Raw genomic sequence first — 27,857 nt, 5'->3', positions numbered from 1 at the left:
TTGATTGTCACTTGCTTATGACCTTAGATATATTATTGCTGCATGTTTTTTTTAAATGCTTATGACCTTAGATACATTATTGCTGTATGTTGATTGTCACTTGCTTATGACCTTAGATATATTATTGCTGCATGTTTATGCTTATGACCTTAGATATACTATTGCTGTATGTTGATTGTCTTTTGCTTATGACCTTAGATATACAATGTATTATATTGCTGCATGTTTATGCTTATGACCTTAGATATATTATTGCTGTATGTTTTATTGTCACTTGCTTATGACCTTAGATATGTTATTCATGTTATTTGTGCAGGTTTATTGACACTTGCTTGAGTTATTTTATTGCTGTTTGTTTAATTTTCTGTTTTTGTTTTACACATTTTACTTGATGGTGTTATCTCAGTGAAAGATGAAATATTAAAACACAAGTGCCTTATTTGTTATACCAATTGTAATGTTTTGTCTTTTTGAAAATGATATTCTCAAATGTATATAACTTAAATTAAGAAGTGTTGAAATTAAGTAAGGATATGGTATGTGATTGCCAATGAGACAACTAAAAACCAGAGATAAAGGTATTTTCAGCCAGTGACTGAACAGCCGTCAACAATGAGCAAGACCTATCAACATTTAAATGTCTGCATGACAAAAACACAAAAACATTCAAATGGATAAACATAAGACACTGTGTGCAATGGTGTGAAAGCTATATATGCAAAACTATATACTGAAAATTCAGAAATTATTGCTAGCAATTGTAAGTGCGATTTTTTTTCAATTTCATCATTTTTTTGTGTGCAAAATTTAGAATAATCCTGTTTAGTTCATAAAAAATTTCAATATGCAAGTGTATATTATTGTGATTTTAACCCTGTCACTATTTTCACAATAATAAAAACAGCAATAATTTCTGAATTTATAGTAGTTAAATTTTTGACACGTAGTGATTTACTTTCAATTAAGCATGCCAAGACAAAAATCGTAGAACACACAATTATATATTTCTACAATTAAGATTCAAAGAAATACTTGTACCCATAATAACTTAGTCCGTTTTGTGAAATTGCTTCACTCATGCAATTAGAGGATTTTTTTTATGTTTTCTTTTTAGTTATATCACTTCCCATGTGAACAATTATTGTTCACATGGGAAAACATATTGTTCCCAAGGGAAAAATTATTGTTCCCATGGGAAAAATTATTGTTCCCATGGGAAAAAATATTGTTCCCATGGGAAAAAATATTGTTCCCATGGGAAAAAATATTGTTCCCATGGGAAAAGTATTTTCCCATGGGAAGAAAAGGAGTTCCCTTGGGAAGAAAAGTTCCCTTGGGAAATTTAAAGTTTCCCTTGGGAAATTTAGAACTTCCCATGGGAACAAACAATTTACTTATGTTCCCATGGGAACTTTAAAGTTCCTATGGGAACTCTAAACTTCCCATGGGAAAAGTAATTTTTCCCATGGGAACTTTCAATGTTCCCATGGGAAATTCTAATATTCCCATGGGAATTATCAAATTTCCCATGGGAAATGTACTTTTAATCAGCTGCAGTGACAAGAGTGACAACAGTGACAAGTTGGGACATATGGCATTTTTTTAATTTTTCAATAATCTATCACTGGACAAAATATTTTTTTGATATCTTGTAAACCGACAAAGTCAGATTTGCCGATACCGGAATGGCAAATTTGTCCCGCACAGTGTTTAGATGTCATTGAAAAAGCTTCAAATTATCTCCCTTTGGTGCAAAAATGCCATTTTTTGGCATAAAATTGAAATATCTTTTTTTACTCATCGGTGACCTATATTTTTTATTGTTGTTTTCGAATAAGCTGTACATAGACTAAATAACTGTAAAATTTTAGTGATTTCTGTAATTTAGTTCTTTTTTTATTTCGATATTGCCGCTATTTCTCCTATTAGTTCAACAGAAAAAAAGGACATTAACAAAAATGTATGCTCCTTTCGAAGGCAGATTGTGAGCGAAAATGAACGGTGACCCCATTTTTTTATTTCATTTTTCTATTAAGTATAAGATAAAGTTCATTTATAGAAAAATATAGAGAAATCCTATATTAAATAAAAAATTTCATTTAGACCCGCGAGCCCCCTTAAATGACAATAGTACAATAATCAATACATCTCATCAAACAAATAATTAAAGTCAGCATTATAGTTAGAGGAATATATTATCTATCATTAATGTCGGACGTCGAAATCTAAGCAAAGAGAAATTGAAAAGAAACGATAACAGGTGTGATAACCAGTTTTAACCAGCATTTAATTTAGATCGGTTTCATGAACGGTTTTTTCCTAGCCGTTAAAACACAGAACTAAATTTAATTCTTGAAATTACCCATCAAAATAATCTGCATTCAATGTGGTAAACCGATTATCAGACAATAATTATGTTTTTTTGTCAGCTATCAGACCCTGTCTTATGATGTTGTCAAGTGTAAGTGCCTGTCAATATGTTATTGCCAGTTGTCATATTAACCTGACTTTACTATGTTACTGGTTGTCATCATATCCTATCAATACAGTCTTTTTCAGTTGGCAGAATGTCTTTACTGGGTTGTCAGTGGCTGTCTAAACTGTGTTGATAGTTGTTATTCCAAAACTATACCATGTCTTTACTGGGTGTTCAATTACTGTCTATACTGTGTAACTTCTTATCATATCCTGTCAATACAGTGTTTTCAGTTGGCAGACTGTTTACACTCGGTTGTCAGTGGCTGTCTATAATGTGTTGATAGTTGTCAGTCCAAAACTATACTATGTCTTTACTGGGTTGTCAGTGACTGTCTATACTGTATTGATGGTTGTCAGTCCAAAACTATAGTATGTCTTTCCTGGATTATCAGTGGCTGTCTTTACTGTGTTGATAGTTGTCAGTCCAAAACTATACTATGTCTTTACTGGATTGTCAGTGACTGTCTATACTGTGGTGATGGTTGTCAGTCCAAAACTATACTATGTCTTTACTGGATTGTCAGTGGCTGTCTATACTGTGTTGATAGTTGTCAGTCCAAAACTATACTATGTCTTAACTGGATTGTCAGTGACTGTCTATACTGTGGTGATGGTTGTCAGTCCAAAACTATACTATGTCTTTACTCTATTGTCAGTGACTGTCTATACTGTGTTGATAGTTGTCAGTCCAAAACTATACTATGTCTTTACTGGGTTGTCAGTGACTGTCTATAATGTGTGGGTATTTTATACCTTTTCATACTGTGTTGGTGGTTGTCAGAATACCAGAATTAATGTGGAGGTTTCCCTAAGTAGATCAATAAGTTTGTCATTGCTTTATCTGGGGTACCAATTTCAATCCGCAATTCAAAATTAATCGAAACTTTCTCAAATTCTTATAACATTAAAGGTACTAAATTTACTGCAATAGATATGTATGGCCGTTTCAGAATCTAAAGGACTATAATTGTATTGCTCGTACCCTACAATAAGCATAACGTCACGGCATTGGTCGAATTTCCATTGTTAAAAACGTATTAAACCAATCATAACGTTTTTGTGTAAACTTTTAAAATACTACCCAGTATGCATATGATGAAGACATAATCTTTCAATCAGTTTAATTGAAGTCTGGAGCTGGCTTGTCAGTAACTGCTAGTAGTCCTTTGTTAATTTATGTATCATTGTCATTTTGCATAGTTTCTTTTGTTACCTTTTCTGACATCGGACTCGGACTTCTTTTAAATTGAGTTTTACTGTGCGTATTGCTATGTGTTTCTTTATTCTACATTGGCTAGAGGTATAGAGGGTGGGTTGAGATCTCACAAAACATGTTTAACCCCGCCGCATTTTTGCGCCTGTTCCAAGTTAGGAGCCTCTGGCCTTTTTTTAGTCTTGTATGTTATTTTAATTTTAGTGTGACGTCCATTTTCACTGAACAAGTACACCATTTTATTAAGGGGCCAGCTGAGGACCACCTCCGGGTGCGGGATTTTCTCGCTGCGTTGAAGACCCATTGGTGGCCTTCGGTTGTTGTCTGCTCTTTGGTCGGGTTGTTGTCTCTTTGACATATTCCCCATTTCCATTCTCAATTTTGTTTTTATCAAATTCTGAAATGACAAATTTATGTTACTTTCCATGATGTTCGAGGCTTAAACCTTTGAAAATCCAAAACCTAAACCAAACGTTGGAGTGATGATAAAACCAGAAAGACCAAATGCGAAGCCGACCAAACCGGACAAAAATGCGGGCTTTGCATAAGAGAAATAAATACATTCCGGAATTTAAAAGGATTTCAAAAAGTTTGAAACAACAAATTTCAATACAAAAATATCCGTATTTACATATTAGTACTGAGAATTATTGGCTACCAAGAAGGTGATAACCTCGCGGAACTGCATTTCACTGGCAGGCTTAATTTATATTTGTTCATAACAAAATTGATCAAATAAAAAATAAATGAAGCGAGATTTTGCTATTCCTAAGTCTCGATAATTAAGGTTTTACATATATTAAATCAAGTTAAGACACGGCTGTTTCCTGCAATCTCTGCATAACAAAAAAACTTTACTAGTAACACATCTAGGTTAATCTTACATCTTGGAATTATTCCGCAGTGTATATAGTAACTTATTAAAATGAAGAAAGTTTGATTAATGGTTTAGTCTCAATTTCTTTTATTGACGTATACCACACATCTTCTCCCATTGATATTTATAATCGTTTAATGCCTAGGGTTCGGTTTAGTAAAGAATTATTCATTATAGAAATTTTCTTACAATCATCATAATAACATAATCGGAAATCTTCTTTCTGTTAATCGTAATTGAATTGAAAGTTTTTCTTAGGATTGGCGTAAATTTAATTCGACTCACCCGATGAATGAATATGATTGTGGATGTTTTGGTATAATCCAATTTTCTGAAAAATTCTAGATTGACATTAACCTCTTCCAGACTTTTAAATTATCTAAATCTATTTTTCGTACATTTTTTCATAGTATACTTTCTCCTGTTTTGTGATTTTTTTCCCATGCAATATCAGGGATTCTTGAGGCGTTTATGATATAAATGCGAACTGTTACGGTAGTGTGCAGATATGACAAACTCTATGTCATGCCAAAGATAACGGGTGTGCTCACAGTTCAGTTGATGAAATGGAACCATAAGAGAGAGAGGCGAAAGATAATAGAAGGATATTCAAACTCATATGTCGAAAATAAACAGACAACGCCATGTCTAAAACAAGAAAAAAAGACCAATAAACAAACAATAGTACACAAAACACATAGAAAAAAAAAACATAGAAAACTAAAGACTAAGCAACACGAAACCTAACAAAAACTGGGGTTGATAGCAGGTGCTCCGGAAATTATTAAAGGTAAACAGATCCTGCTCCACATGTGACACCCATAAACCTGATATAGAAACGTTTCATAACAGTTCCACACTCAAAATTATTTGGACAACTGTTCAAAGATCTTCATGATTTTTTTTGGAGCATGCAAAACTCTCCTATTTTCTTTGGTTGGTCTTAAATGAAACTTAACTTAATTACCATGATCAATATATATAATTTTCTTTACTGATAACATGATATGCAAGCGTTTTATGACAGTTTCACACTCTCAAAGACCTTTAAACAACTGTTCAACGAACTTCATGATAAGACTAATTTAAAAGGTTAATTGAATAATACCTTGACCTTCCAATTTTATTTTTTAGGAGCATGCAACAGGAAACTGTTACAAACCATTTGTTTTGCCTTAAAAGAAACTGCACATAATTATAATGAACAATAATTTAAAAAAGAAATATATTTTGTAAACAAAAATTCATCTTTCGTACCGATTGTCAGTTTTCTACCGTAAATCGGTGGTTCTCTTAGGGCACTCTGACTAAAAAAATATATAAATGTGATTGCAATTGAGACAACTCTCCAAGACCTAATGACGTTATAGTGGTAGATTATAGAATTGCATAAATTAATCATGGTTTATAGCTATAGACGAGTTGATTATTCCCAGCTGTTAAATGGTGTTGTTGACTTTTCTTAACCCTTTCTGCATAATCCGTTATTCGACATTAAATATCGGTTAAGAGGTCACAAAACATATAGGTTAGAAAAAGTTGCGTGCTTCCAGTTTTATAATTAATATGTTACGTGAAACACAAGTTGAATCACAGTCTAAGTAATTGCTCATTGTGACAACAACTTTTAAAACTTATTCTCAAAACAACCTCCATTCTCCCCCACCTCATGATTTACCTTCAATATGTCAATGAAAAGGGAAAGAACTCAACAAGTGAACCTTTTGAAATATTTCACTTATCATTCATAATTTTCATTCATTTTCCAAGCATTTTTCATTTAACATCTCCAACCTCAACTCAACACTTGAAAACATTGTAGCCCACCGTCATGCGGGGGCAGGTCCACTGCTACTTATGGGCTGTCAGATGAAGCTTCGCTTTGTCATTCTTTTGTCAGTTGTGTTGTTCAAGTTGAGCGTAGTGGCTTGTCAGCTGGTGTACTTTCCACGACAGAATGGATTGTCAGCTGGTGTACTTTCCACGAAAGAATCGCTTGCTGACAAAGTGCTGGAGCAAAATTATTTTTCAGATATTTGAGTGATTTCCCAAGGCCAAACAATTTAACATGTTTTATATATTTAGTACAGAAAATACATTTTCATTTTATTTAGTGTAATATTCATAATAAATATATTACATTTACACCGTATTTTTAGTATCTAGCATTATGGTTCCGTGAAAAAAAAAATTATTGAATCTACAGTCTGCTGACACTACATTAAGATTTGTAACAAGATTTGATTGTACACTCTGACAGTTTACACAGTAGGAAACCAGGTTGAAATAGAACAAAAGAATCGAAGCTCTTTGTTAGAGAAGGCGATAAATGTTTACTGTATTGTTTACTATGTTGACAAAATTTTTAAAAGTTAATAGAAACAAACAAAACTGCGATTTTCTTCTCAATAACGAGGTGTTTTATTTTAAAAACACCATTTACATCGGAAAACATATCAATCTATTAGTTCAGTAATTTTCGTTTCTGCCTTTCCATTATGTGACTGAAGAAAAAATTCCAAAAAATAGGTAACAATTGTATCGAAAAGAGAAAATCGAGTGCACCTTTTTATGTTAGGGCGTGTTTGAGTTGAATATTTTGTCTTGGTATCGTACAAAGTAAGAATATTTCATACATCGTCTCGCTTCAGATTCTATCATTTTTATATATTAAAGCTACAGGTTGACTTTATAACACAAAAAAATAACAGTACTAAAAGATGAAAGATATGGGTCAAGTGAAATACCTATCTAATGAGTCACAAAAACAGAGAAGGTGTGTTCGAATAGCTATTTTTTTACTGAAAGTACTTGACGACAGTCTTACAAGTTGGATGATGAAAATGCATATCTTCGAAAAATTCAAATTTTTTGTGTGTGATAACTATGGTTTATAGTCTTCAACCACTAAAAAAATCTAGTTTAAATGTTTATGATTTTTCGAAAATTCCACCTGACAACCGATCAGACAATAGTTTTAAGTTGAATCAATGCTGACAAGATCATTAACTAATGCTCATTAGCTAGCTGATACAGTTGTCTTTTAAAATATAACTGACATATAAGGATCGTATTGGTGCAATGTGGATAAATTTATCGGTTTCAAAGAGCAAAATTGGTAGCGCGTCATCCCTACAATGGCTTCCATTTCTACGATTGTGAAAATGAACTGGCGTAATGGGGAGATAATTTTGACGAAGTAGGATCCTGACTGTACACTGTTACAAGAGGCAGATATACATTATATACAGCTTGACAAAAGTGGTATAATAACAAAACAAAAATTGAAATAAACATATATACAGGTCAATTATTTGATATAAGCCATCAAACACACCGTCACATACGGTTGTTTGACACATGATTTAAACGATCCAAACAAATACACATATCGTGACATATATATATCATATGATTAATTGGATTATAAAATTTGAACATCGCAGTTTGCTCAAGTGTACTCTGCGTTGTTTATTTAGTAGCCTTCAAGACAGAAATCCCCTTTAAATGATAAGCAAAGTTCCCCTCTCGAGGCACTTCCAGCGATACTGTGCCATTTTGTACAAATTGGTCTTGTTAGATTTGTTTAACGTAATATTTTATACTATATCATTCAGTATAGATTTCACATTTGATAACCATTTTGATTGCATATTTCCTGAACAATTCATTTCATACAGTAACTTATACATAATACTAGACAGTTTAGAATCATTCGAAAGTAGTTTTACCCAAAAATTAAGTATACATAGTTTTACATGTATGTCTAGTGGATATCTACCTGTTTCGCCGTACACCACGAAGTTTGGCGTTGATCTTCGGACAGAGAGCACCTTCTTTAAAAATTTCAAGTGCACCGTTTCCAATATGTCTAATTTTTCATATCCCCAAATTTTGATCCCGTATAAAAGTATAGGATCAATTAAAGAATCAAATAGCTCAAGCTGTAGATCTACTGGAATATATATATTCATAATCTTTCTATATAGAGCATAAAGTGCTTTCTGTCCTTGTTCTGCTTACTTCTTTTTCGTTATTACAAATTTCCCATTTTAGTTTAAAAGCAAACTAAGATAGGGGTACGACTCCACTCTTTCAATAATTGAACCATATAGTTTAAAACTATCCATCATAACGTACTTTCTTTTAGAGAATACCATCACTTTAGTTTTTTCAACATTTACTGAAAGTTTCCAAATATTACAATATTGTTCAAATACATCTAAACACTTTTGCAGTGCTGTTGCTGATTCAGCTAATATTATTGTATCATCAGCATACAATAGAATAAATAACAACAAAAACATATTCAGGTGTTCTAAAGATTTCTGTGATACGGTTTAGAGTCCTGATATACCATTTTCACGGAAAAAAGTCTCAAGGTCCGATAGAAATACAGAAAATAAGAAAGGTGATAAATTTTCCCCTTGACGAACTCCGACTTCACATGGAAAAAACCCTGATAAATCACAGTTTGATGTCCTACGACGATTCTTATACTAACTGTTTGATTGATAAGGAGAATAACATAATTATCACAGAGACTGCAATGTCGAATTCCTCACAAATCGTATTGTGTTATTACACGTATATAGCAAACTGCATAACATGAGATTCGTGGTATAATCGCAAATGAAACCAGTATCACGGTTTAATTACAATGTTAAAATATGCTATCGTTTTATTAAATTGTACATGATTTCACTTCGACTAATTGAACTACAATTAGTTAAACAAGATTATCATGTGGAAAACTCGCGTCATTTCCAGATCTAAAGTTATTGATTGATTAATTGGAAGGCTGCTTACATGGTTATTTGGTTGTTGGTATAATTCCAGTGGCAAATATACCATGCAAATATAGGACGGGAAAAACATAGAATATATTCGACTATCAGTTTAAACACAAACACACACAGGAAAAACGAGTATATAAATTAGCAACTATAAGTCACCATAAGACCTTCAAGGATGAGCAAACCCCATACCGCATAGTAACTTACAAAAAAAAAAGACTTAATCTAAGCAAAAAGTGGTTTTCATGCTAAAAAAAAAATACAATAATGGGATTGCAATCATAATTGGATCATTATATGGTAAAATACAAGATTTAAGGTTACATATCCAAGTTCAAGTCATAGTAACTAAAAATGTATAGATATTATGGAAACTGGTTTTTTGGTACAAAATTAACAAGAGGGCACACGCTGAAATGTCTCGCGTTCTTTACTGACCATTGCCATTATGCTGATAGTCCTAAGTTTAGAGTTTTACCACAAGTATCACATAAACTTAACATGATCCAAGAAAATGAGGTCAAGGTCAGACAAACCTAAACGGGAAATACATGTACACCTTACAATCATTCAATACACTAAATATAGTTGACCTATTGCTTATAGTGTCTAAGAAACAGACTTAACCAGGAAAATTAAACATTGACCAATGAACTATGAAAATAAGAACAAGGTCAGATGAACCATGCCAGACAGACATGTACACCTTACAATCAATATATGCATTAATTATAGTTGACCTATTGCTTATAGTATCTAAGAAACAAACTTAACCATGAAAATAAGGTCAAGAATAGATGATACCTGTCAGACAGTTATATACACCTTACAAAAATTGTTTTTTTTTTTGTTTTTTTTGTGGCGCAAATGAAATATATTAACCTTGTGGCGCAAATGAAAGATTGTATTTTGTAAATATTGGCGCAAATGCAATGCGCCCTGAGGACCACTTTTCCTTAACCGCGAACATATTTCACCTGTATTCTATCGGCAGATCAAAAGATGTAGGCATTACAGAAATAAACCGTTTCTAATGGTAATTTAATTCAAATTTTACACGCAGTTGTAGATGACCTAATATTGTGTTTTAAGGACAATTTAGTGTGAATTCAATTATTCAATTAGATAATTAGTTTAAGTGGACATTAGAAAAGAACAAGTCATATTTACTTGAGAAAATGGTACAAAGTGTTTAAGCTGTCAAACCATTATTTATTTGCACTGAAATGGTAAGTATTTTACTTCAAAGACGACACGGTAATATATGATACTGTTACGGTATTGCTTTTGTGTTTATATTATTTAAAAAAATATATACTTGTACCTTTAAAATGGTGGCGTTTATAATTTATTATAATTATTTGAGAAATCTTAAGCTTAATTCGAAATATTGAAATTTTTATATTCAAATATTTTACAATAAATTACCATTATTACAATAATATCTTGGCAAGGAATCATTCTTTTGAAAATCTTACAAATTAAACAATACATGTATATGAAAAAATACATGTTTAACCAAATGAGGCTCGAAATCATTATAATTGATGTACAAATACGGTCAATTTTACGGCTTTATGTTAAAAAACAACCGCCAATTTAAATCAAAACCTAGGGTGAACAGATTATTAAAACATGGTCAAGTCTGGTCAGAATGTGAAGGTTAAATACAACTTGAATGTCTCTTTCGTCTGGACATTTGCAACAAATTTCTGAGACAAAAAGATGTAAAATTTGCAATTGTATGTGATATTGTATTCAACGGCAATCTAAGGCCCAGATGAACATTTTGATTTTAAGTACATATAAACACTTTTGCACTTTTTCTTAAAATATATTAATCTTACACTTTGATATATATATATCACTTTCGATATTTATATTTTAGTTATCTTATCTTTTTCATTTAGGGTTGGTTTATGGTAAGACATTCGCCGACTTCACTCCATTTAAAAATCCTGCATACTGATATATAGTGTTCTACAAATGTACATTACTTCGTTTTCAATGACTTTATCTCAGCTCGATTCATTGCCTCTCAAATTGCAAAATTAATTGTCGATTTATAGCAATTGATCTTGTATCATGACAGCAGATCGACATAAAGCCACCATCACATTTTCCTTAGTAGGGCTTGATATTGTTTGGCGATTGACCCGTATTCTTAAATATTTCCTGAGTGATGTCAACTCCAGGGTCTAACAAAAAAGTGTCCATAGTACACGAATGCCCCATTCGCACTATCATTTTCAATGTTTCAAGTTGATTGGACTTCAACTTCATTAAAAAACGACATTGACCAAAAACTTTAACCTGAAACGGACAGACGAATGGACGGACAAACTAACGAACGGACGGACGAACGAACGAACGAACGAACGGATGCACAGACCGAAAAAACATACAAAAATGATATATTTGTATTTGTTTAACGTACAGTGTAGCTCATATTTCATCGATATACAAGACGAGAACATTTTCAGAATTAAACATTAAGCAGGTTCTGATAGGAAGGTCGATATGCAAGAAATGTCAACTGTTTCTGGAAAATGTCGGTTTGATGGATATGATTAATTATTTTGCTTTGCAAGATACCCTATAAGGGCCCCTCGGTTAGGCGTAGCAAGTGTTCTTTAACGTGCAGATCTCTTGACACTCATGTAGTAGGGTAATGATATAGTATGGAACGGGATAATTCCAGGGATGATCATCTTTATTCACCCCAGTCATCCCTTGTGACTACCTGGTATTTTTTTTTTTTGTCTGCCAAGTTATAATCTTGAAATTTTGCATTGGTCTTACAGTGCATATAAAATTCTGTTGCTATTGAAATACATTTAACCATGAAAGTATCATATTGACCATTTTACATGGGAATCCATGATTCTACCAGTCAATAACCTGTAATCTCTCCCGTCAATTATAAAATATTCGTTTTACGCAATGCAGTTTACATCCTACATATAAGGATTGATTAAAAAAACTTATTTACTAACAAATATCGATCCCCCGGATCAATTTAATAACAACTTTATGAGTTATGTTGTATTTGAATAGATAAGTAACAGTAACCCAGCCAAAGTTAACATCTTAAACTCGACATATTTGGCAAAATACCATCTTTAGTTAAAAATTGTCCAGTTTGCCTTTCTTGTATATATAGGTCTAAAGTATATTAAATTTATATTGAACTCCTCTTCAACAGGTACAGAAAACTTATTGTTTAATGTCATAAATAAAGTATTCTCCATTTACGTATTTTAATTAATTTAAAGTTATTCAATACATCCGTTTTGTTGTTCTAATAATGGGAATGTTGTTTAAATCACTGTTTACCTTCGTAGTAAATAAAATTATACCTTTCAAGACAGGTACAATCAAAACATATTTTCACAATAATTGACATTTTAAAGATTATGACGTGATTTAGTTTATTTTTCATCTTTTGACTAAAATCAAGAGTATTTTGAAGTAGAAACATACCTCGATGGGTAATAATCCAGTCAAGAGAGAGCCCCGTATTTTTCAAGGGGAAAAGAATCTCAACAAAGTGACAGCAACCACAGAAGCTGAGTTAGAATCGGAAAGTTTCGTCAATGATAAGGTTTGTTTTATACAATTTACTATATATTATGTACTAAAATTCATAGAGAACGTGTCCCTCTTCAAATGAATTTAAATGTAGTCTTCACTATTAAAATAAGAAAATTTTAATCGTTACACGTTTTATATTTGTATTCTTAAAATATAGAGATGATGTATGGTTGCCAATGAGAGAAATATCCACCAAAGTTCAAATAAAGTGGATGTAAGTAATTATAGGCAAACATACGGCCTTCAACAATGAGAAAAACCCACACCGTAGTCGGCTATAAAAGGTCCCGACATGAAAATGTGAAACAGTTCAATTCAGAATACTCATGGCATAATTTATAACAAAACATTTAACGCAAAACAAACATGACAGACACGAACCATCGACAACCACTTCACTACAGGCTCCTGACTTGGAACAGACACATTTGCTGTCAATTTTATATTTCAAATCTTCTATTTTCCTTTCAGTCCTATAATTTTATTACCTTGGTCGTAAAATGAAGAAAATGCCAACTTACTGTAATATGATGATTACCTATTTAATTAAATGAATTACAGAATAAAAAGATTTGCATTTTAATTTTGGATTGCAAATTTGAAATGGAACGGGGTAGGTTAAAATTCTTACATAAAATTCAGTATAAAGATACTTTTCAATTTAAAGTGGTAACAACTGTTATTTGTGTAAAAAGTAGTATATTTGAGTAGACGATGCTTCGTTGGTATAGTAATTCAAAATATCTCCGACACTGTCATTTACAGTTTTAATTTAAATCTTCACTAAAATACAACGTATTAAAACTATGTACTTAGAGGTGTCGATCACGTTAAGTGATGTTTTGAACTTAAATCAATGTATTATTAACGCTTGAGTAATGAATTTGGAAATAAATAAACATCAAGGCTAAAAGGTATGGCAACAACAACAACAAACAAAACGTACTTAATAAAATATAAGACAGAAATAGACGCAATTTGCCTTTAAAAGTAGAGTCATTGATAATAACGTCAGACCAAATAAGATGAGAACAATCTATCAGATCAGATTAGGAAAAAAACGACAATAAAAATAGTATCAGAAAAACAAGTTGGATATTACTACAGTTTATAATCTCGATATATCTAAATGTAGTGATATATGTATAATAAGTCAATGGCACACAACTTTAGCACCTTTGCGTGTGAGTTCTGAAACAAATGTTTTTTAACAAAAATGGACAAACTGATATTGTGGACGCTTTCTTTGCAAACTGAAAGCTTGTTGTGTCATGAAATATCACACGACGTACTTGACACTATCAAAAGAAAAAAAATGTTATGTTCTCTCTCTTTCATGTATCCTCTTTTTAAATACGTACATCAATGTCTTCAACCTAACATTGGATGTATGTTTCATTATGAAAACGTAATTTTGATTGGCTAAAATAAATCATGTTCTATTGATCACAGCTTATAAATATAGTTTTAATTATCAAATGATTCTTTTAGCAGTTTCATAGGTTTGTAAAAGCGTTGACCTTGCGCTCATTGTTAGAATGAAGCGCTTCCGCACTTCATACAAAATGTACTTCGGTCAACGCTTTTTCACTCCAATGAATTTACAATAAGAACCATTCAATTCTTCAATAACTGCCCTTTGTTGCTATTTTGAAGTGATATAAAAATGGAACATTATCGTGCTTACAAAATAAGAACTCGTATAGAAATAGTGCCACGATATATACACTTTTAGAAGCAATAAAACAACTATTTCCGGGGCCAAACGGTGGCCTATGAAACAGCAAAATCTTATATACCCTCATTTTAATGTTGCAGTTCAAATATCCTCAACCTTTATACCATGCTTTGTTATGTATTTATGTGCTTTGACTGATTTTAAAGTGGTGGCAGTTAAATTGCAATGTGGGCTGGGTGCCACCTGCTATTACTTGCAATGATAGATCTAGTTTTTAATTTGTTATCGATCTAAACATGTTTGGAATATTTTTCATTGGAGTTAGGATACCAACAATCAATCAATCACTATATTCTGTGTGAGGTTTATAACATTCATGCTACTACATGTATGTCTTATAAATATAAGGCAGACATATGAGTTCTTATTTCTTTAAAACTTGTTATACATAAAAGGAAGGCCTGTCACCAATGCCACGTCTAACTTGATTAGTCAGTCATCTGTATCTCTTACTTTGACGCTGTTTTCGGAAATATCGAACTGCGAAATGATTGCATTTTTTTGCAGGCCAAAATTACAACACTACAAATGTTTTCAAAATGATACTGATGAACCGTCTTTAATGGGTATGGGCTGTATGGCTTTGTTCATTGTTGAAGGCCTTGTGGTGACCTATAGTTGTTAATTTCTGTGTCATTCTGATCTTTTTTGGAGAGTTGTGTCATAGGCAATTATACCACATCTTTTTTTTTTATATTTAAAGTGTTTCTGACATCGGACTCAAGCTTCTTTCAAACTTAGTTTTACTGTGCGTATTGCTTGTGTGTTTTCTTTATTCTACATTGGTTTGAGGTATAAGGGGAAGGTTGAAATCTCACAAAAAATGTTTAACCCCGACGAATTCACTTTGTTCATTAAAATATTTTACTTCAGCATGGAGTGCAGGGGCATCACTTTGTCTAGTTTAAATGCATTTCAACATGTACATTGGATGTGCATACTTGGAAAGTTATTTCTTATGTTGGTGAATATCAACGAATCATAAAACGAAAATAAAAATAGAAATGTACAAAAACTTTTAACACCATATTTTTTTATTCCACCTAGGTCAAAATCCTTCCATCTCAAGATTTTTCCTTTGAACCAAATCCCATAACAACAAACCAAGTTCAACGAAGACAAGCAAAGCGAAATGTGGTTAAAAGAGTCTTGTACCGGAATGCTCTATGCGAACAGTACGTCATTGCAGCCAACCATAACGGTCTGAACACTGATTTGATAGACCTTATCGAGAAGAACGCATCGAAGGTAACATAAACTGTTCACATAATTCATGCATCATTATTTTGTTTTTGTGTCATTCGATAGATGAATGAAAGTGAATGATTATTAACAGTGCATCAGCAACGATCTAACACACCATTGTACCTTTCAGAAATGTGAACTATTCAGTAGATTTAAATTTGCATACATTGCTTTTTATGCGTGATATGATAATAAGAATGTACAATAGTATGATATCCTGAAATTATGACAACTATCCACCAGAGATCAAATTATATAGATGACCCAGTAAGGCCTTCAACAATGAGAAAATCCCATGCCGCATAGAAAATGAAAATGTAAAATAATTCAAACGAGGAACCTAACTGTCTTATGTATGTACAAAAAGAATAAGCAAAAGCAAATGTGATACACTGCGACAAAAATCACCATTGAAATATAGGTACATAAATTGGGACACGCACATGTAGAATGTAATAATGCTTTCATACGTGCAGAAAACGTTGTGCAAAATATAATTTTGTCAATTTAAAAATACAAAGAATTGCAATATTACTAGTATCTCATATCTCAGCTTGTAGGTAAGATTGACAAGGGTGCAGAACAAGATATTGGCGATTTTGATTTAAAATAATTTCAGGTACCACGGGTAGCACTGAGCAGTTTTAGAGAGCTGAGAGATTATCTAAAAGAACCGATACCCAACCACCCTGACAGTGACATTCTGCTGATCAGGTCCTTTATTATTTGGTTGTCAGATGCATTGGCTCATGATACAGTTGAGGATTTAGAGCCTCCATCTTCTCCTCTGTCATACAGATCTGGTGAAGGACAAGGCAGAACCCCGGATGTATTAATTAGACTGTTACGGCAACATAAAACTACATTTACCACAATATTTATTTTATTATGCTGGTATGTTAAAATAACATATTTATTATTTATAGATTTTACTTGATTCGAATGGTTTAAGATATATATGACAATTAAAACAACGGTAGTAGTTTTTTTTATATCAAAATTGAAATTCGGTGCTAATAAAATTCGAACAAAAACATTCAAACAACACAGTACAAATCCTAATACCCTGTTTGTATGATCTGACCGATTTAAAAAAACATTAAGGATTTTATCCTTTTTTATCTGAATATTTGTAAAAATCCACAAAAGATCATCATGTGCATATTTCGTGCATTCAAATTTTACTGGCAAAATATTAAAGTCAGGTATTTAACCCAACAAACGTAAATAATTCTTTGATGCGTTTCATCTGGTAAACATTTCTGAAAGTTTCTGATACTGAAGTATCGGACCTGTCTCACATACACATTTATATGTTTTAAATGGTTTCCTTTTTAGGTTTTTAGTTGATTTTTTTTCTGGTGAAAGATAAGTTACCATTAACTATGCTTTTACATCTTATGACCAGTATTTTTGTTGACTGTTTTTTTTGTCTTTTTGTTCGATTTTTGTGATTGCCTTGTTAGCTGATCATCGACGTATATGTCAGTTGATCGAATATTCAATTGGTATATATCGTTACGGTTTCTCTTTTAATGCTTCAGTTATTTCGGTTTTTCTGTGAAATACATTCCCTATAACATTAATCAAGCAATGTTACCTATTTCATTGGTAGAAAAGAGAAAAAAAGATTCAATTATTTTTTACATTTATTCTTAAATCTCTTGTAAGTTTTTTTCGGTATGTAAGGCGTGTAATTACGTCATCATTGTGTGAATGAAATTAATAATAATCGTAATTTCAAGCTGTAAATAAAAAAATAAAAGAAAAACATTTCGTCTTCCTTGCTTAGTCCGTATCATTTTTCAGGGCTACTGGTATTAAATGTGACAAGATAAGTGGTGTCTGCAGGAGTGATGATGGAAGCACATTACTTCCATGCGCATGGGTAGCAGTTTTAATTAAAGACACGTGGCAGCTTGTTCATCCATATCGCATATGTCGAACACTATCAGGGAATATATCAAAAGACATGGTCAAATCTTATACTGAAGTCCATTCAGATACGAATGAGATTCTAAAGAAAACATTCTTAGATCATTATGTATTGTCAAATCCAGAACATTTTATTCACGAATGCTTTCCTGATGATGAAAAATGGCAATTACTTCTTGAACCAATAACAAAAGAACAATTCTTAGACCAAGACATGTTCTTTCCTCCTTGGTGGAGAACGGGTCTAAAACTTACTACTCATTTGAGCCACCAAATAACCTGTGACGATGGTAGAATTACACTTGGTTTCATGGGAACATACGAATCCGTATATGAATTGGTACTTTGGTATAATTTAGAATTAGTTGAAACAGACTTAGATATAAAAATTGAAAATGATAATTTCTTACAAAAGTTTGTTTATCTTATCAGAAACGAATCAACCTGGACATGTGATGTACTGTTTCCTTATACTGGTACCTACAAACTTGTATTTTATGCCGGTAAATATGGTGAACCTCTTCTAAAAATACTCGCAGTTGATATCGATTGCAAGGTGTGTCATCCCGAACCCATGCCACTTCCTATTAACACTGGTGCTATTGGGCTGGGGCCTGGTCCTTTCATGTACTTCTCTGGGCTATCTCATCCGTCATACAGATCTGGAATACTGCAAATCGATTTGAGCAGACATTTCCAGATAAAATTTCGGATAGATAATAGAATGTCTGAACTGATTTCCATAAAAGCAAATGTGTTGTCTTCAGAAGCAACATCAAACCATTCGGAGGATTACGAAGTGATCAATGAACTAACCCAGTGTTGTTTAATACGAAGAAGAACATACAAAGAAGTAGTGATTGACGTTTTCCCACCAGAATCACCAGGACAATACATTTTGCAGATTTGCACTGAAACAAATGGATATTTAGAATCTGAGACAAAAACAGCCTGTTACTATCTGTTGATCTACGACGAACTTCCTTTGCAAGAATCGCACGAGGTATATATACTCTTAACTGATGAAGATACTTTCAAAGCATAAAATGTAATTGCCTTTTGCATTAAATTCTAACACAAAACCATGAAAATCATTTTTTTTCTTGAATAAATACATTTCTTTGGACCGTACTGCATACAACACATTATGGTTGTTGAAGTGTGTTCTCTATTGTTTCTTGTTTCGCAATTTTGCTTCGGATATTGCTTTTACTACTTCCTCTATTTTTCTCTAGAAACCGTCGACCAAATAAAGAAATTTAACATTCAATTCTTGCCAAGGGTTAAAGTAGGATAAAAAAGAATATAGAACTCAACATTCAAATCACAGATTCAGGTAATATCGATACAATGAATTCAATAGATGCTTTGATCTAATATAAATATATGTTTTTTTATAATTGTAGAACTGTGGTATCAGAGCTGCTCGAAAGATGTTAAATGCTTCAATAGAAGGCAAGAACGTCAACGAAATATTATTCCGTATTCAGGACTGTGCTAGCAAGAAAATAACAGAGGTCGACCTAGATGTTCAAAGAGCTAGAGGAAAAGCTGCAATTCTCAACATTAAACAAAGTAATGGAAGTTTTTTTAAATTTGATTTGTGTACTTCAAATAAGCTACACAAACACATTCTTAATAGCAATGTAAGGCAACAAATCTTATTGCTTTTAGAATAATCATTCAGTCGGTCAACCAAGGATAACTTTGAATTTGCTATTTGATAAGGGACTTTCCGATATTAATTTTCCTTGGATTTAGGTATTTTTGTTATCTTCCCGTTTTTACGTTTTTTTTCTTTTTATCACGGTAACTGCAATACAATGCTATCCAAAATAAAGGTACCAAAATTAATTTGATGCCTTTTGTGAACATTTAGAACTCTATTTATTTCTAATCTGAGGTGCTTGAAACTAACCTATGTATATTGAATAATACATAACGTCGAATAACCCTAAACCAAAAATTCAACACTGACATAAAAGAGGACACATATTAATCCAGTTTTAAAAAGAATTTACTCTAACTTCCTCTGCTAATTCAATTGTATATTTATTTAGAAAAACTACACAGAGGTCGAAAAGTGGCTGTTGATCCACGGCTGCATCATTCAAACATAGTAAGACAGTCGGAATATGAAGCAAGACTACATAGACTTATAAATCTTCTTGAAAGACTGATCTATTATCTACAGCATGGTGATAGCTCAGAAACATGGGCAACTGTGAGCAGACCACAATCAGTAAACAAAGTAACAGTCGAAAAAACTAATGCAGTTAATCAAACAGTATATCTGCTGCTCACATTGTTCAGCAAGTCAGATGAGAAGGAAAAGGTATGTATACATGTGTTTCTTTTATTCATCAACAAAACACAATCACGAAATACAAAATATTGCTTTTAATTAGTAAGTGATGGAATTTGTTCTAATTATTTTTCAGTTGATTAGATATTTTGTTGATTTAATGTAACTACAACATGTTTTGCTAGTCTCGAGTTTAGGACTTAAATATTCGTAAACTTAAGTTTGCTTAAATCATTTAATTTTGCCCAGAGGTACATTAATCATGCTTACACCCAACTGTCATATAGGATATGAACTAAAGCATATTTTTCATTAAGTCCATGCGACAGAAAAGCAAACTGGAAATTCCCCCCAACAAATTACATAAAGTCAATATAAATGAGAACTAAATAGTGTCCTAGATAAACAAATTAATCTCCATCATTAACAGCGAAAAATATGAAAAAGGATTAATCAATTAAAAGAAAAACTGATTGAAAAATACAGTTGCAAATACACAATGCCGACTAACAATGTATCAAACAAAGCATAAATAAACCCGAAGATAGTGGTTTCAAAGTAAACTCACTCTGCTGGCATCAACCTCATGGTGTATAATAATTCAATTTCGGCTAAAATCCTTCATTAAGGATGTTCGTTGCTCAGTTTCAACATAAATAACTTTTCATAAAACTAGTATGTATTGATAGGGAATAAATTTAGAAATAAAAAAAAATAAAAAAAAATATAGGGATCAATGTGCTTCTTTTCGTGATATTAGCCATTGGATATTTGGAGGGAAAATGGTCTCTCTTGATTTTTCATAGCTTTATCATTGACCAGTTAAAGTTCTCAAATACAATTAAAAAAATAGAATTTGATAGACCTTTACAAATGACTTATAATTATACATGTAAAAGATTTATAAAAAGAAAATTGGGGTTCATGGGGACATTTTTTGAAGGCATTCAAATGGATAAAACCAGAGGATTCCGAAAATCTGACAGAAATTCCAAAACATGACAAGCAGACATCCTAAAATATATGTCAAACGGGAAATTATCAAAACGACAAAAAGATAGACTGAAGAGTATTATCCTCTGGCTTGATACCTGTGCTATATTGACAAGATTGGAAAAAAGAAAGAAAATTTTCATATACCCAAAACTTACAAATAAGAAACAAAACTTATGCAAGTGTTTATTTTGATTTGTTCTATTAAAAAAGATTTCGTACTAAAACTAATATACGGTCTTAGATATTTGCACATCAAACCTTCTGAAAAACCAATACTTGGTTAGACGTATTCTTAGCCTACAGAGCGAAACGGAAAAGCTGGCAATTTGATACACAGTCTAACAAATATGTACATGCGATTGATAGATGAAGCATATTAAAGAATCAAACGTAATAAAACTGTTGTAGACGAAACGCGCGTCTGGCGTAAATACAAAATTTAATCTTAGTATCTATGATGAGTTTATATACATTGAACTGTCTTTAGGTTAAAGCAGGGACGAACTTCAGTTGACACAGCTTGTACTTAAAACAAACTGTTTTGTTGTGTTCTAGCTTTTTTTCAAAAAACATTTCAGGATACTGTTTGGTTGATTGAAGAACTCTCAAAAGAGCTGAAGCAGCACGGCTTTATTCTTTTACCAGAAGACATTAGACGAACAATGGATTTAATGGAAGATTTCACATTTAACCATCGAGTAAAGATTGCATCAGACATATTCAAATGCGTAAGTCGAAAGTAATCAAATTAGAAGTAGTTAATGTTTGTGCTGAATATTTTTACCATGCCTTGTACAGAGATTAGAAATTTTGATGTGATTTCGACCAAAGGACAAAGCACACGCACGGTTGGATAACAGATTTATCTATCATGAAATGAAGCTAGCTTTATCCTTTAACATCGTGCTTTGTTGCCATTTCACTGATTAATTCAACGTTTGGTGATTAGTTTGATCTCATGTGGATAATTGAGTACTGCCGAAATGCGTTTAGTCGACATACGACTCATCAGTGGCGTGCGAAAAAAGACAGAAGTTATAGAGTTTAAAAAACAAAACAAAAATCGAAAAAATTTGCGAAAAACTGCTAAGCCAATATTTTGGGTTAGAATGACCTTAGTTGTCGAAAAATTTACCTGTTTTATATACAGAAAATGTATAGAGAATGTACATATTATGATTAATATTTCAATTCAACACATACTGAGATGGTGTTATACCTTTAAGCTCAGTGACGTATCAAGCACCCGCAAAGGCATCAGTCCAGTTTTTAAAATGCTTCAACGATTCAATGCTTACAATAATTTGTATGCAAGCGAGCAATACATCTACAGAAGACTCATTAATGATGCACGAATCAAAACAGTTGGAAGACAAACTCATATAATTAGGAGAGAGTATATGTTCGTTATCTATCAATAGTTTTTTTCTTTAACTATATATATATCATCTCAACCAATCACAAATATATTTTAACTTTATATTTCTTTTATTTTTGCAATTTTAAGGTTAGATGTAAAAGTTTTATGTGTAAGATTCGTAATTACCTTCATTGAAAACGTTTTTGCTCTAACGTTATTAAGGATGTGCGAAAGATACCAGAGGGACATTTAAACTGCATAAGTCGAAATTAAACTGTTGATGTGTATGTTATTTGTTTATCGTTTATTTTTTGTATGTACAAAAAGGCCGCTAGTTATTCGTTTGAATTGTTTTACATTTTTCATTTCGTGCCTTTTTATAGCTGACTATACGATATGAGCTCTGCTCATTGTTGAAGGCCGTACGGTGACCTATAAAAAACTGTGTCAATTGGTCTCCTGCGGAGAGTTGTCTCATTGGCATTCATACCATATCTTCTATTTTATGTTGACAACGCCATGGCTAAACATTTTCATTTTAGAGAATGTGTGATAAAATGATTTGTTTATTACAGGTTAACGAGATAGTAACATTGCTGATAAGTGAATGGAATGCGTTAGAAAGATAGACATATTCAAAGAGGCAACAGTATGACTGAACTGCAACGATTTTATATTTCTAATATGTAGCTTAATATCTACATTAAACCTAATATGTTATCTCCAACAATCCTTTGCCTTTCGTTATCTTCGAAACAATTTCAAAGTCCTTTCTCGAAAAAAAAAATCCTCAAATTTATACGGGCGCCGTCACAAGATTGTAAATCCTTATAAAAATCTGTATCACAGATATCCTGGTAAATGTTGCAATTAACATTACTACAATCCCATCCTGTTCTTTAATACTGATGTCATCGCACGAGACTTGTTAACAATCTTTACGGTTGATACATGCATATGTGGAGCAGAACCTGCTTACACTTCCGATGCATCTGCATCTCCGCTAGCATTTATTTTAAGTGGTTCGCGTTGCTCTTGCTTTTTTTTTTTGTAGATAAGGGGGAATTCAATCTGGTTTTATAGCTAGTGAAACATCTTACTTGTATAATAAAACACATTGTGTCAGATCATATTTTGGTGTCTTCTGATTTTATTGAGTTTAATGAAACTGCTACGTATAAATTACGTACACCACACTTAATGCTTAGTATACTTCATTTAGATTTAAACAAATACATATGAGTAAAACATTCAGATGAAAGTAGTTAACCAATCTCAATATCAAAACTGAAAATTGTTTAATAAAGATTGAGCAAAATCTATAACCGATGTGCACCTGAAGGGTAAGTAGTTACTCTTCTTTTTATGACACAAAGCTACATTCATGGCCATATATTATACTATTTTAGTTCTGACTAAATCTATAAAAAAAAATGCCTCTATGAAGTCCTATTACTACAGAATGACATTTGAGATTATTGTCAAACTCGAGATAGACTTTCTGATTGCAAGTCTCAACATTATGTTTCGATTTTATTTTATTTCCCAAACGAATCGGCAGTGGTTATCCATACATCTTGTTGAAAGGTGAAGGTAAATGATTTTGCATTTATTCACCAGAATGGTCTCGATACCCGGATACAGACACATACAAAAAAAGTAAAATAAAAATAAAAAACACCGAGGAAAATTCAAAACATAAGTCCTTCATCAATTGGCAAAATCAAAAGATAAATCACATCAAACGAATGGACAAGAACTGTCATATTCTTGACTTGGTACAGGCATTTATAATGAAGAGAATGGTAGATTAAAACTGGTTTTATAGACAATCGCATCAAATTCAATTATATTGACAACGATTTGTGAACAACTACAGTCATAATACAGTTTATGCAACAGAATGCCTTTTTAAGGGGCGTATCACCAGGGGTGCGTTTAGTATCTTATTTAGCTGCTTCGGAGGACTACGTAGATTTCGACTACTGAACCAATACGAATGACCGACAAATTACAATAATATGCAAAACGTTCGTCTCAGGTTTTGTAGTCCCACTATCCGAAAGGATATCGCGGACTTTAATCTACCTATCGTATGGTTACATATCTGTTGTCCGTTTTGCTTTCTGCTAAATATATCTAGATAGCCAAAATGGCGTCTACGTTAGTTGAATATTAAAGCCTCGGAGCAAATCGTTCAACGAATTTAGATATCTCAGACAAAGCGGTTATAGATATAGGAAGATGTGGTGTGATTGCCAATGGGACAACTCTCCATTCAAATAGCAATTTATAAAAGTAAACCATTATAGGTAAATGTACGGCTTCAACATGGAGCCTTGGCTCACACCGAATAACAAGCTATAAAGGGCCCCAAACTTACTAGTGTAAAACCATTCAAACGGGAAAACCAACGGTCTAAACTATATAAAAAAAGAGAAACGAGAGACAAGTATAAATTACACAAACAAACGACAACTACTGTACATCAGATTCCTGACTTAGGACAGGTGCAAACATTTGCAGCGGAATAAAACGTTTTAATGGTACAAAACCTTCTCCCTTTTCTGAAACAATAGTATAACATCACAACATAGAAAAAACACACGATAAATATCAATCGGAGGGCTTAACTCAATCAAAAAACGTAAATAAACACACTATATATATCTGCAACAATATTGAACGTAACCCAGTCCATTAGAAAGCACATTTATGTTCACATAACATATCATTGATATATTCCTTTTCTTTTTATTTCATCTAGATTTGTTGAACCCCTAGGCAACGAAAAGCTCGGACCTAATTTATAAAAAAAACAGTTTACAAAAAACGAATATCAAGAATATGACAGACATAAAACAACGACAACCAATGAAAACAAAAATAGCAGGAAAATAAAGATAGTGTCGTGATTAAATATGGGTGTGCGTAAGCAAACCTACCACTAACCTTGACACTGGTGTAACAGCATAACATACACATATATTTTAAATTGGTGTAACTCAAAAGATCGGTACGAGACACAAAGACAACTTACATAAAATAAACACAAAACAACGATATAAGTGTACACACAGTTACTGATTGCTTATTTAAAGATAATTACATGTACAACTAAATACAATTCCCGTTCAGTTTAAGAAGCGTGTTAAATTACAATCTTGACAGCGTTTTTGTGTAAAAAGTAAATATAATTACCGACTTTCATCAACTTGTCTTTTTTAATAGCACATTCATTTTAGAGCGTGTTTAATTATAATCTTTACAGCGTTCTTTTGTAAAAAGAAACTAGTTTATATATTCATTGACTTTCATGAACTTGCCTTTTCCGATGGCACTATCATATTCAGTTTTAGAAGCGTACCAAATTACAATCTTGACAGTGTTCTTGAATAAGAAGAAAATATAACAGCCAGGAGAGACTGGTAACCGGGGCATTAGGCTTGGCAAGTCAAAGTGCATCTCCTGTGAAGGGGAACCCATTTTACACGCTATGGAATGATATATACTAAGACACCCTCGGGGCTGTGCGAGAGCGAGGGAGGATGAACAGCCCATAGGACAGGATCAGGAAACGACTATGGAACCGACAAGGACAACGAACCAGAACAACGGATGTAAATGTTTTTTGTGGTAAAGTCTGTAAGAATTCTAGAGGTTTGAAGATCCATCAAAGCAGAATGAAATGTGTGCAACCCCATTCTGGCAATCAACGCACAGAGACATCTGGTCAGACGGAGGAGGAGACCATCCAGGAAACAAACCACAGTGATGATAGCCTCCCTGTGACCCAGGGTGAGGATGAGCACGAGGAACAGCCTACAGAGGTAGAACAACTTGACGAGGCAGAAGAGATAGAGAGGATAGAACCAACAGTCCATAGAGAAGACGGGATAGAAACAACAGTCCGTAGAGAGACAGGATAGAGCCAACAACCAGTAGAGAAGAGAATGAGCCATGCAAAGAGAAGATCAAATGGCCAACGAATGCAGACAAAGCAGCTTGGAAAGCTCTTGACGAAGATTTGGAAAACATCTTAGAGGCAACATTAGCAGGCAGTGTAGACAGAAAGATAACAGCAATGACGTCCATTATTTACAGCGTAGGAAAGGACAGATTTGGAGTGGTACCACAAGGGAAACAACCAACAAAACAAGGCCATAGTAACCGGAGACAGAAGAAGATCAAGGAATTGAGAGGAGACTTGAGAAGGTTAAAGAAGAGATACAAAGTCGCCAATGAGAATGAAAGGTAACCATTACAGCAGTTAAGAAAGGAAACTAGGGAGAAACTTAAGACACTTACAAGAGTAGAAACTCATAGAAGAGATAGAAAGAAAAAGGCAAAGGAGAGAGCAACATTTACAGCAAACCCATTTCAGTATATGAAGCGATTATTTGGAGCGAGAGGATCTGGTAAACTGGAAAACTCGAGGGAAGAAGTGGAAGAACATCTCAGTAAGACCCACAGCGATGAGAGACGAGGAGAAGACCTGGAAGAATGTGAGAAATTGTTAACACCAGAGGAGCCAAAAGAACAGTTTGATGAGTCAGACCTGAAGTTCCAAGAAGTGCAGGACGTAGTGCGAAAGGCAAGAGCAGGGTCAGCTCCAGGACCAAATGGTATTTCATATAGGGTATATAAGAACTGTCCCAGACTGATCAGAAGGTTGTGGAAGCTATTAAAAGTAATTTGGAGAAGGAGAAAGATGACAGAGTCTTGGTACAAGGCAGAAGGATGTTTTATACCAAAAGAAGAGAACTCAAGGAAAGTTGAACAGTTAAGAACCATCTCCCTATCGAACATTGAGGGGAAGATATTCCTGACAGTTTTAGCAAGGAGAACGACGAGGTACCTGTTTGGCAACGAATATATAGACATCGCAGTCCAGAAAGGAGGCATGCCTGAAGTATCTGGTTGCATCGAACACACCAGCGTTATGATACAGATTTTAAGAGAAGCAAAGGAGAAGAAAAGTGACTTAGCAGTGTTTTGGCTAGATCTGGCTAATGCTTATTGGTCCATACCTCACAAACTAGTAGACCTGACATTGGAGAGGTATCATGTTCCACCAACTATCAGAACTATGCTGCGAGAGTATTTTGACAAGATTGAAATGAGGTTCACAGCTGGAGACTTCACCACAGCTTGGCAGAGACTTGAAGTTGGAATATTAACGGGGTGTACAGTATCAGTAGTCCTGTTTGCAGCAGCAATGAACTTAATTGTAAAATCAGTAGAAAAACCAAGTAGAGGACCATTATTGTCATCAGGGGTCAGGCAACCACCAGTAAGAGCTTTTATGGATGATATGACA

General features: G+C 33.2%; 2 protein-coding genes across 2 annotated transcripts in view; one reads left to right on the top strand and one right to left on the bottom strand.

The window, feature by feature from the left end:
- Positions 1-27,857, bottom strand: part of LOC139499993 (serine/threonine-protein kinase mTOR-like) — a 427,410-nt gene that overhangs the window by 37,619 nt on the left and 361,934 nt on the right. The window lies entirely within an intron of this gene.
- Positions 12,705-23,257, top strand: LOC139502344 (lim and transglutaminase domain protein ltd-1-like). Its single transcript, XM_071291794.1, has 8 exons — positions 12,705-12,968; positions 15,744-15,944; positions 16,561-16,835; positions 17,751-18,879; positions 19,283-19,451; positions 19,937-20,211; positions 21,756-21,905; positions 23,113-23,257. The coding sequence occupies exons 1-8, from the start codon at positions 12,852-12,854 to the stop codon at positions 23,164-23,166; spliced, it is 2,370 nt and encodes a 789-aa protein (XP_071147895.1). The 5' UTR covers positions 12,705-12,851; the 3' UTR covers positions 23,167-23,257.

This window comes from Mytilus edulis, chromosome 13 (genome assembly GCF_963676685.1).
Source record: "Mytilus edulis chromosome 13, xbMytEdul2.2, whole genome shotgun sequence".
NCBI classification, from domain to species: Eukaryota; Metazoa; Mollusca; class Bivalvia; order Mytilida; family Mytilidae; genus Mytilus; species Mytilus edulis.
This window is presented reverse-complemented; position numbering and strand designations above follow the sequence as displayed.

Coding starts and splice junctions, on each gene's coding strand:
- LOC139502344 (XM_071291794.1), top strand. CDS start 12,852: ATGGGTAATAATCCAGTCAAGAGAGAGCCCCGTATTTTTCAAGGGGAA. Junction 15,945..16,560: donor TCGAGAAGAACGCATCGAAG/GTAACATAAACT, acceptor AAATAATTTCAG/GTACCACGGGTAGCACTGAG. Junction 20,212..21,755: donor AGTCAGATGAGAAGGAAAAG/GTATGTATACAT, acceptor AAAACATTTCAG/GATACTGTTTGGTTGATTGA.